Genomic DNA, 11,674 nt, shown 5'->3' with positions numbered 1-11,674 from the left:
CCCTTATCCTTCCCTCTGGCCTTATGGGGACCTCCAGCCTGGCCTTCTTCTCTACTTCTCTGCCAATCACTCCACTCTTCAAGTCTTTCCTTGCTCAACTTAGATTCCTCTAGAAGCCACTTGAGCAACTCTCGCTAGTGTCTGCTCCTCTCTTGCTTGCCAAGCCAAACTCCAACCTGGTCAACCCAACTCTCTGCCCAAAGCCTGCTGCTGAGCCCGGCTGGAGGGCAGCCCACCACCAAGGAGGCCCCCACCACGCCTCTTGGGGTCCCTAGAACCTCATGGGCTCCCACCACAGAAATTCTTCCATGTCCCCTGGTCAGTGTTCTTCCTGGTTCCCACGGCAACAGCTACCCTTTAGACTTGCTCACCTTTCTCCACTCTCCTTAAACCTCTGGTCCCATTACTTCCTCTCCCCCCAGCTATTCACTTCACATCTACTTCCCATACACACTCATACTAACCCCCAAATACCTGAAAAATTCTTTTTACTCTGAAATGTTTCAAACATCCAGAAAAGTACAGATACTGGAAGAGCAAACACCCACGTGTCCTGTACCTAATGGTGTCAAATTACCTTCTGACCCCAAACCTGCAAACATACCTGCCCACCCCATAGAAGTTAAGGGTCAGACTGCCTGGGATTAAATCTTGAATCCACCACTTACTTATCCTCTCTGTGCTTCAGTTTCCCCTGCTGTCAAAAGCTGGAAATGAGATGCCCACCCCATAGGGTGGGGGCCGGGGAGTGAAGGAACATATGTGCAGAATGTTTCCCACCGTGCAGGGCACATAGTGAGTGCTCAGTGAAAGCCAGCTCTTATCGGTTCATCCTCCCTCTTGACTCAGCGGATGAGAGAATCTGCTGTAAGTTTAACCCCTTGGGCAGAGTTCCAGATTCTTCCCCTCCCACCTACTCAGGAATGGCACTCCTGATTAACACCTCTCTACTGGCTGCTAGAATTGACATCAAACAGCCTTGCTCTCTTTTAAAACACACACACACCCCTCTCAATATGCCAGATACCCTCCAGCTACCGCCCTCTCTGCTCCCTACTGCCTTTCATAGCCAAACTTCAGGACAGAATTGCCTGCACTTGTCCTTCCATTTCCTCCCCTCCCACTCACCCCTCAGTGGCTGTAAACAGCCTTTCAGCTTCCCCTCCACCAAACCTGCTCTTCCTGATAGCACTGAGACGTCATCCAGGGGGCATATCTCAGTTCTCATCCTTTGCGGACCACACGTCCACAGCAGGATTTGACCTCGTTGACCGCTCCCTCCTCCTTGAAATGCTCTCCCAGCCCCCCTCACCTCAGGGCCACCTCCCTCTGCATTGCCTCACACCTCTCTGACCCCGGTCTCACAGGTGTTGCCCTGGGGCCCTCCTTGGCCCTCTCTTCTCTCCCTCTCTTCTTGAACCATCTTACCCACGCCTGTGGCTTCACTTAACACAAGATGCCAATATCCCCAATTTACGTCTCCAATTCCAGCTTCTTTATTGACTTTTCAGATCCATGTAGCAATTGCCTGCTGGACAGCTCCTCCTAGATGTCTCAAAGACACTCAAATTTGACATGATCAAAATGGAGCCAATGGCACAACCACTTTGGAGAACTATTCGGTGGCATCTTCTAAAGCTGAACATATGCACACCCCGTATACTTCCACGTATTTAAAAGTCAACAATATCCAAAACTGCACAGTGGTGCGAGGAGTTAAGACAGTGCTCACCCTTGGGGAGTAGTAACTGGAAGGGAGGATGAGGGGGCTTCTCAGTGCTGGTGATGTTGTTTCTCAACCTGCTTCTCACCTGGGTGCTAGTTACACAGCTGTGTTTGGCTTGTGCAAATTCATTGATTATGATTTACGCACTTTTCTGCCCATATGTTATACTCCAATGAAAAATTAAAACAAAACAAAACAGGACGCATCCTCTTCCCCATCAAGTGCCCCCTCTCCCTGGTGTTCTTTCTCTCTCAGAGAATAGTCTCAACTTCCCACTCAGTTGCCCAAGTCAGAAGCTTGGGGGTATTTCCCCACTGGGCTCCTTTCCTTATCACTCACATCCAATCTATTCCCAAATGCTATCACTCCGACCTCCTTACTATCTCTCAAGTCCACTCACTTCTCTCCACCCTCGCTGACTCTTCTCAACCCAGACCCAATTCCTCTCTTGCTTGGACTTCTTCAGTAGCCTCCCAGCCTCCAATCTTGTCCGCTCTGATTCATCCCCACACAGCAGCCAGAGGGACCCTTCTAGAATGAAAATCCACTCACGTCTCTCCCCTGATTAAAATCTTTCAGGGGTTCCCTATAGCCTCTAGATAAAGTTCATTCTCCTGCTTTGGGGTTCCAGGGGCTCTGTGTTCTGGGTCCCACCCAGACTCCACTCCTTCTTTACCCTTAGCCACCCCTCCCCCAGTGCTTTGCCCCAGGCAGTCCTATGAGCCACAGCTGGGAACCCCCTCCTTCCCCTCATCCCTGCCTTTCCTGGCCAAGACCCACACATCCTTCAGGCCTCAGCTCAGATATCCTCCTGCTTCTGTGATGGGTCCAGGCCTCCTTGGGCTGTCACAGCAGCATGTGCTGCCCCATCCTAATACACATCACACCATAGTGAAACAGGCTGCTTAGGTGTCCACTTCCCCACTGGACCTCGGGCTCCATGGTGGAAGGCATGCTGCCTGTCTTGTTCATCACTCCATCCCAAGCACCTAGTATAGGAGAGGCTCAGGAAAGATTTTTTGGATGGATGAAGGACTGCAGAAGCTGTCCAGGCTGCAAAGTGCTGGACGCCCGGGATTTGTCTCCAAGAGAGCTGGCGAGAAGGTAGAGGGGAGTTCCCCTCAAGGGACCAGAGTCCTAGAATTTAGAATCCCAGAACATCAGAGCTTGAAGGGACATCAGAGGCCAGCTAATAATCCACTTTCTGATTTACAAATGAGAAACCTAAGGGAAGGAGCCACTGGCTGGACAAGGATGGGTGGGAGGAGGAAGAGATGGTAGCTGCAGAGTAAGTGATGATGAAAAGTGAATATTTAGTGCTGATAGGGCTCCTAAAATAATACAGATAATATTCCTTCTGGGTATGATGGCCCCGCCCCTGCACTTGGCCCACTTCCCAGGTCTCCCCAGTGGAGCTGGACGCTGGCCTCCTTACATTGACCACTAGATGGCGTCAGTTCCCCAGGCAACGGGGAAAGCAAATGCTCCCGGCTCACCCTGTGGTTCCAGCCTCCTTCCCAGTTCCTCCCCTCAGACCCAGCGCTCTGTGAGCCCAGTGGCTGTGGCCGTGCTCAGCTGGCATGATACTCGGGCTCCAGGGAACAGCTTGCTTCAACAGGGTGCCTTTTCTCCTGCCAGGAGAGGGTGAGCAATGGACTGTGACCTGGTCATTGGCCAGCACTGCCAGCCTCCCAGAGGCTCTTGACATTCTGGCCTGCATCACCCCTCCACCCCGGGGCCGGATCTGGCCAGGCTGACACCTGCTCATCTTGTTGGCCCAGGCAAGGTGCAGTGGGTGGCACTGGTCCCATTGCATCCTCCAGCAACCTCACCACCCTGAGCCAGCAGTGGCTCCAGTCCTGCTGGCCTGACGGGCCCCTCTGAGGCGACTCATGGCCCCATCTGGAAAGCTGCTCCTGCTCCCACCCTGGAGTGGGACACCTCGATGCTGGCGCCTGCTCCATGCCTCTCCTTTTCCTAATCCTGCAAGCGTGCTCAGCCAAGATGATCCAGCCCTTCTCCAGTATTACAGAGTCTCATTTATTCATTCAACAAACATCTAGTAAGCACTGAGGTTGTGTGTGTCAGGATTGGCACTAGGTATCTGGAAGGTGGTTGAGAAGTGGACAGATACAGCTCCCGGTGTCTTGGAGGATGCAGTGCAATGGGGGACCAGATGTTAACTTCACATTACTAAGCAATTGTTTAATCACTAACTTATGTCCCTAATGCTGCAGTTTTAGTCCGTTTCTAAAACTCTTAGATTTTTTCAGAGCAGAATGGAGCATAGAAATTATCCTAAATAACCCACCACCATATTGTCATGATTTCAGGATTCCAGACTCCCAGTCCCTTGCTCATTCTCTTTACTCAGGAGCCTGCAGGTTGCGGTGCCGGTGAGGAGGGACAGGAGTGAGGCTTCTGTGAGGACCTCAGGAGGAAGACCGACTCTCTGCCATCTCTCAATCTCTCGGCCCTTCTGGGTCTAGGTTGATGAATGAATAAACGAACCTCTGAGAAGGGGCTTGCCCGACGCTGTCCCTTCTCTGTGGAGAGCTGGGGACTCCAAAGCAGGCCCTGCTGGTCTCTCCCGCTCCCATCCTGGGAGGGGGAGCTGGCCCGCCCAGTGCCCTTCCTGCCCCCAATGCCGCGGGCTCCCTAGGCGCCCTCTTGGCAACAGAACAGAGGGCATCCAGAGCGGGTGGCAACTCGCCCCGCCATGGGCTCGGAGCGGCGAGCGATAGGCGCTGGGGGGACGCGGAGATAGACAGACAGATAGCGCTCCCCTCGCCCGGCCCCCGCCCCCACCTTTCCCACACCTCGCCTCCCCGGAGCCGCTCAGACTTGGCGGGCACTCCTGCCCCTCGGCCTGCTAACCGTGGCCCTCTGTCTCCACCACCTGCAGCTCTCAAAGCCCTTGGAGTCGCTGGAAGCCTGCACCGGGGATCTGACTTTGGAAAGGGGCACAGAGCCCCCAGCACACTTGTCTCCCTGACAGAGTCCACGAAGGCGACCCCCCCTCCGCCCCCGCCCTCGACCCCGCTCAGTGCTTGGCGAGACTTGGGGAGGCCGCAGAGCCCAAGAGTGACCACAAGGTGGCGCGCTGGCACTGCGTGTCCCGGGACGCCAGGCAGGGGAAGCGGACAGGAGGAGAATTGACGCGGCAGCCTGTATGAAGGTTGTATGCAGCTAGGAACTGAGATTTGAAGGAGCTCCCCGATCCCCAGGGAAAAGGCGGAGAGCAGAATTGGTGGTAGAAGGGTGAAATGGGCTAGACGTTGGGAACAACTTGAATGACCCAGAAGCCTGGCCTCGTGAGCCAGACAGGATTAGGAGCTGGGGGTCCCCAGCAAGGGAAACCTCTTCTTCAGGGCCTTCTTGGGGAGACAGGGTTCAATGGCGCATCATGGTTCCCAGCTACTGGAGATTGGGAAGGTCCTGAGAGTTTTACACACATCTGCATACAACTACCCATTCACACACAGACACACCATCCCACGGCCCTCCACTCACACTGCTTACACACCCACATACACTGCTGCACTCTCACACATGCATTCCTGCACTCAGGTACATCTCTGTATACTGTGCAACACAGGAAATCCTCACATCACACACCCTAGCACACCTGTCCCATATACCTGATCTTTAAAAACGCCCACAATCCCCCAGTGCTGTCCCCAAAGCACAGACTCTGCCCCAAACTTACTGAAGCACACAGTCAGAGAGCCAGGCTGTATCCCATCCAACCCCATGGGGACCCCAGGTCCCCTGCACCGTCCAGCAAGCCTGGGCCATCTCTGAAACTGCACACACATAGTTACAGAAACAACTCCAATATCACCACCCGCAGGCAGTGCAACCCTACCCTCCCCAGAAGCCCGGAAATCCACACATATCTGCCCCCCCCCAGCCCCCTCCAACAGGACTCTCCCTGGACCCAGTTATGACTTTCATAAGCCCAAGGCACTTCTGCCTGATGGGCCCCCTCCTCTATTAAAAAAAAAAAATTTAAATTACATTTTATGAGTGCATTGAGGTAAAGACAATATATTATCATATATTCAAATATTTTCTTCAAAATTTCTTTTCTTATGATTTTAAAAGAAATTAAAACATTTTCCTGGGCCCTGGGTCCTCCCCACGTTAGGCACGTTTGTCTGCCTGTCATTTGCACAGCGCTGGCTCACACACACACATACATCCCACCTTGGACCACCTCCCTCCACAAACACCCAATGGCAAATTCCTCTCCTTTCCCATTGCACCTAAGCCCACCTCCCACCCCCAGCCGGGGAGACAGACAGACTGACAGATCCTGAGGGCTCTGCAAAACCACCCTCCCCCATCTCCTTCCTTCGGAGACACTGGGGGTTTTATCTGGGCTGGGGGAGGGAGCGACAGGAGGAGGAATGAGGGTGTGTGTGTGTGTGTGTGTGTGTGTGTGTGTTTTGGGTAACAACAAAGAATGGGGGAGAGTGAGGGGGGAGAGAGAGAGAGGGAGAGAAAGAACGACAGAGCGAAAGAGCATGTTTTGCCTCGAAGGCAAGACTTGCAGCCAATCAGAGCGTTGGAGCCTCCCTCGGCGACTCTACTATTGAGTCTATAACCGGCTGGCCGGGCGGAGCTGGCAGCATTTGACTGTGGCTTGGGACGCGACGAGAGGCGCGCAGCGACTGCCTGAAGGCCGGCGATGGTCTAAGCGCCCCTCGGCCTCCCCTCCCCCGAGGCTCTGCCGGGCCCTCCCCTCGCCATCCGGACACACACCCCCGCCTCGTCTCCTCCGCCTCCCCCTCGCTTCTGCCGGCTTCTGCGCTCCGCTCTGCGGCCGAGGCCAAACCCGGGGTGGCCCGGCGCCCGCCAGGATGAGTGGCTCCTTCGATCGCAAACTCAGCAGCATCCTCACCGATATCTCCAGCTCGCTTAGCTGCCATGCGGGCTCGAAGGACTCGCCCACCCTGCCCGAGTCTTCGGTCACTGATCTGGGCTACTACAGCGCTCCTCAGCACGACTACTACTCGGGCCAGCCCTACGGCCAGACCGTGAACCCCTACACCTACCACCACCAGTTCAATCTCAACGGGCTTGCAGGCACGGGCGCTTACTCGCCCAAGTCGGAATATACCTATGGAGCCTCCTACCGGCAATACGGAGCGTACCGGGAGCAGCCGCTGCCCGCCCAGGACCCAGGTGAGGACCACGGGGTCGCGGAAGGGTGGGAGACGCTGGAAGATGCCCGAGGGAGAGAAAGGCAGGGAACGGAAGCTGAAATCTAGGGGCGCGTCAAGGGTAAGAAAAGTACTGTGTGGAGTTAGAGAAGGTGGGCTAGATGACCCCCAGAGGGGACAGATGACCTTCCAGTCCTGAGACTGCACGCGTTCGGGGCGCGGTGGTCTCGGGCGAGGATCGCGGTGAACCGGGCGAGGGAGGAGAGGGCTGTGGCTGTCAGGGAACTTCCTAATCGAGGTGCTTTCGCGGGCACTTCAGCAAGGGGGCCTCCATCGGGTTGCACCGGGCTTTCGGGTAGGCAGCGGGGACTGGGAGCTCCAGGGACCCTCTGGATCTGGGCTGGGGAGGGGGGAAATGGTGAGGGCGACATGGAGAGAGACCCACAGAATTACGGGAAAACAGGGAAGCAGCGACTGAGAAGTAAAGAAGCTGAAAGAGAAAAGTGGAGACGCAGCAAAAGAGAAATGTGGAGGGACAAAGTGAGAGGAAGGAGAGAAGAAAGGAACAGAGGAACGGACGGAAAGAAAGAAGGATGGAAAGAGGAAAGAAGGAAGGAAGGAGTCTGTACTATCCTTGCAACTTTTCTGAAAATGTAAAACTATTCTAAAATAAAAAGTTAAAAAAAAAAAAAAAGGGAAGGAAGAACGGACGGGAAAGAGCGAGAAAAGCGACTGCGGGCAAGGTGGGGGTGAGAAGGGGGCGGCCAGCAGCCGGGGGGCGAGGAGCTGCGAGGCTGGGAGGTGACCCGGGAGGCGTCGTGAGCGGAGCCGCCGCCGTCCCCGCCCGGGCGGTTGCTGGCGCCGGGGACCGCGCTCCGGGGCCGGGCGCGGAGCTGGGAGCCGGGAGCGCCGGGTCTTGGGCGCCGCCGGTCCGGCTCTGTCGCCGCGGCTCCCTCCCGCGGGCGCACAGCCGGGAAATCCAGGGGCGAGTCGGTGGGCTGGAGGTGGGGGACGTCCCGCCGGGCCCTGGGGGGCGCAGAGCCACAGGCCGAGGCTGAGCCGTCCCCCGCCCGGTGTGTTGTCCGCAGTTTCCGTGAAGGAGGAGCCGGAAGCCGAGGTGCGCATGGTGAACGGGAAGCCCAAGAAGGTCCGAAAGCCGCGCACGATCTACTCCAGCTATCAGCTGGCCGCCCTGCAGCGCCGCTTCCAGAAGGCCCAGTACCTGGCGCTGCCCGAGCGCGCCGAGCTGGCCGCGCAGCTGGGCCTCACGCAGACGCAGGTCAGTGTGGGGCGGTGGGGGGGCCGCGCGGGACCCCGGGGCTCTCCCGGCGCCGCTGAGCCGAGCCTGGCTGGCCTTTTAAAGTCCCTACAAGTCCCTGAAAACCTTGCCTGTGGGCAGGGAACCCCAAAGTCTCCCTTTCTGTTGGAAATCTCCGCATTAGCACATGTACAGGCGTGCATATTTGTGAACCCGTGCCCCTGTGTATGTCTGTCACAAGGAGAGGTGTCCTCCTCCCTCTGGCCCAGAGTCCCCAACTCCCACTGACCCCCAACAGTGCTGGTCACTCACTTAGTAGAAGTCCACAACGTGTCATACGCCCCCACCCCCCAGCCCTGGCTAGGCGTGTGTGTGTGTAGAGGTGTATACACACATGTATACACATGTGTGTTTGTTCACATGCTAATAGGTCTGTGTACACGTGGCAATGCTCACATAAGGAGTGCGACCTTTCAAAGGTCACTGTGTTTATAGATGGAGGGGCACATGTACGTGACTGTGCACGCTCTTGGGTGCATGTACACAAATTTGTGCCTGTATCAAAGCACCACATTCCTGCTCAGCACTCAAACGCTCCACCCCTTCCTCTGCCCCCAGCCAAGAGGAGGATAGGGACTCAGAGGTGGGAGCCCCACTCCCACCCTCAGCCTGTCCCTAAAGTCCCCAGCAGCCTGTCACTGCTCAGGGGAGGAGTGGTGGACGCCTGGCTCCCCACAGGTGTTGACAGGCAAGCCTGGGTTGCGGCTGCGTGGGGCCGGGTCCGCCGGGAATCTGGGTCAGCCGGTGAGGAGCTGATTCATTGTTTGTACCAGTCATGGGATGGGGAGTGGCAGGAGGAGGGGGAGATACCCCAAGGGAAATTTGGGCATCATGGCTCACCTGTTCCTGAGTCCCCAGGTCACCCCCATTAGCCAGCCCTGGAGGGCTCCTCCATACCCTAGTGTGTGTGAATGCCGGTGCTCATGTTTGTGGGGTGTTTATCTGGGTGTATCTGTGCATGCATGTATGTATCTTTATAGTTCAGCGTGTGTGTGTGAGGCTGTGAGTGGGTACGTTCCTCCGCATGGAGATGCTTATGTGGGTGTGTGTTTGTCTCTGTGTATCTGGGCGCCTCTGCTTATGGGTTTCTAATGTGAACAAAATGCCATAAACTGCCTAGCCCCCACTGGGCTGCCTTTTATTGAGTGCGTACTACATACCAGGCTGTTCTAAGTTCTTTGGCTGTCTTAAAGTCTTTGAGTGTCATAATGACCTTAGGAGGTAGGTAATAGTGCTGCCATCATCCCCATTTTGCAGATGAGAAAGGCAAGAACCAGAGAGGTTAAGTAACGCCCAAGGTGGCAGAGTGCAATTTGGACCCAGGTGGTTGAAGGATCCTAGCCACAGTTCTATCCCAGATAGCAAAAAGATGCTGGCCTGGAAGTCATGATGCCTGGGTTTTGTCTGGGACTTGTTGTGTGACATTGGGCGCCGGCCTTGCCCTCTGTAGCTGGGTTCCCTGTGGGGGTTTTCACCCAGCATGTTGAGAGGCTAATTCGCTCCCCCTTTCTTCTCTGGCGCAGGTGAAAATCTGGTTCCAGAACCGCCGCTCCAAATTCAAGAAGCTCTACAAGAATGGGGAGGTGCCCCTGGAGCATAGCCCCAACAACAGCGACTCCATGGCCTGCAACTCACCACCGTCACCCGCCCTCTGGGACACCTCCTCCCACTCCACTCCAGCCCCTGCGCGCAGTCAGCTGGCCCCGCCGCTCCCATACAGTGCCTCGCCCAGCTACCTGGACGACCCCACCAACTCCTGGTACCATGCACAGAACCTGAGTGGACCCCACTTACAGCAGCAGCCACCTCAGCCGGCCACCCTGCACCATGCCTCCCCCGGGCCCCCGCCCAACCCTGGGGCTGTGTACTGAGCACCCACCTGGCCTGAACCTCCCACGAAGGACCCCCGGGACCAGGCAGAAGGCGCCTCCGTCCTAGCCGACACTCAGGAATCATCGAGGAGCACAGGGGAAAGAGCAGCCCCTTCCCCCTTCCTTTGCCCCTTCCTCCAAGGACCTAAGAGCTTCCAGATGAAATTTGCATGGACCAAGGATGTCCCCTGAACCTCCCTCCCCCTGCCTAGACACTGGGGGTACCCCTCCAGATGTTGGGGCACTCCACTCCAGCTGGGACAGCTGTTCCCCTTCTGCTGCAGGAGCCTGGATTGGCTTTAAAGGGCCCATCATCTTCCAGCTTCGAAACCTTCATACTTGTTCCCCAGACTTGGGGACTGGGCAGACTGTGGAGCGTTTGTGGGGCCAGCCCGGGCTGGGACGCCAGGCTTTGTGGATTCTGGGACCTGCCAGGCCTGGTTCCTCTGAGCTACCTGTGGCTCCCCCCGTCCTGAGCATCCCCTCTGCCAAAAAGACATTGGACATCGTGACTGGGACTCAGGGTGAGGACCTCAACCAGCCCCTGCCCCGCACTTCTAGCCCTCATTTAAGATTTGAGGGTTAAACCAAAGAACCCCCCCCCCAAGTGAGAGAATCTTTTAATATTTGTGGCTTTAGAGGGAAGAACTCAAGGAGCCATCTCTTCTGCCTCTCTGGTCAGAGAGGAGGAGCGGGTCTCTGATGTTTCCTAAGGACCCATTTCTTATTCCATGTACAGGACTTTGCACAACTTTTGTTTTAAAAGCTGTTGAAAAAATAGGAAAACAAAGGGCATTGTTAACAGATAGGACCATCTCCCCTGCGCGGGTGTCTCTGCTCTGTGCCCCGCCCCGCCACCGCTTCCTCTCCTTCAGTAAGTTGATAGTTTTGGCACCAACCCCCAAATCTCCCAGGAGAAATACCAGGCAAGACAACCCCCAAAACACCCTCTTTCTGGTGGCCTTGGAAACAGATGGCTCCCGCTGAGATGGAGAATGTCGGGTGAGGTGCACGGGGAGAGGGGGAGGATTATAACCCGGTGCCTTTAGGGGTGAGGGGGTGTCTGGAGGGCTGGTGGCGCTGCCCCTCCTTGTCCCAGACGTCCCCTTGGAGCTAACTTTCCTCCACCCCTCGTGTGGTCAAGCATCGAAGCGAAGGAGAGGTAGAAGACTGTAGCTATATATATAGTATGTATTTTTTTTAAGAGCAACAGAGAAGCAGCCTCCTCCCTACTGTGGTTTCCTATTTATGTGGCCCTTTCCTCTTGGATGTACCTGCCTGTGCGTTGCAAGCCGAGAGAAACAGGGATGTGGGCTCTGGCTGGATTCGGGTTTAGTGGGAGGCTCAGCAGAGAGGAGAGACATGGTAGGTCTCGAAGAGTCCCACCCTAAGGGACAGGAACGAAGCCAGCTCCCACTCCCTCCCAGCCTTCTCATTTCTCCTTTCTTACTGGACCCATCTTTATATATAAAGTTAATAAAAAAGAAGAAAATGACCGCTGAGCTCTTTGAACTGGAGGCTGGAGACAGACAGCTCTCGGGGAGGGCCTGGGAGTTGGGGAAGGTGTTCGGTGGGGACGGAGCTCTGCGCC

At 56.0% G+C, this 11,674-nt stretch overlaps 1 protein-coding gene across 1 annotated transcript; it reads left to right on the top strand.

The window, feature by feature from the left end:
- Positions 1-6,021: 6,021 nt before the first annotated feature.
- Positions 6,022-11,578, top strand: DLX3 (distal-less homeobox 3). Its single transcript, XM_070560659.1, has 3 exons — positions 6,022-6,916; positions 7,983-8,173; positions 9,736-11,578. Exons 1-3 carry the CDS (start codon positions 6,592-6,594, stop codon positions 10,081-10,083), a joined length of 864 nt encoding a protein of 287 aa, XP_070416760.1. The 5' UTR covers positions 6,022-6,591; the 3' UTR covers positions 10,084-11,578.
- Positions 11,579-11,674: the final 96 nt, after the last annotated feature.

The sequence above is a fragment of the Equus przewalskii genome, chromosome 10 (assembly GCF_037783145.1).
Source record: "Equus przewalskii isolate Varuska chromosome 10, EquPr2, whole genome shotgun sequence".
In the NCBI taxonomy this organism is placed as follows: domain Eukaryota; kingdom Metazoa; phylum Chordata; class Mammalia; order Perissodactyla; family Equidae; genus Equus; species Equus przewalskii.
The sequence above is the reverse complement of the archived record's forward strand: the minus strand, read 5'-3'. Positions and strand labels throughout refer to the sequence as shown.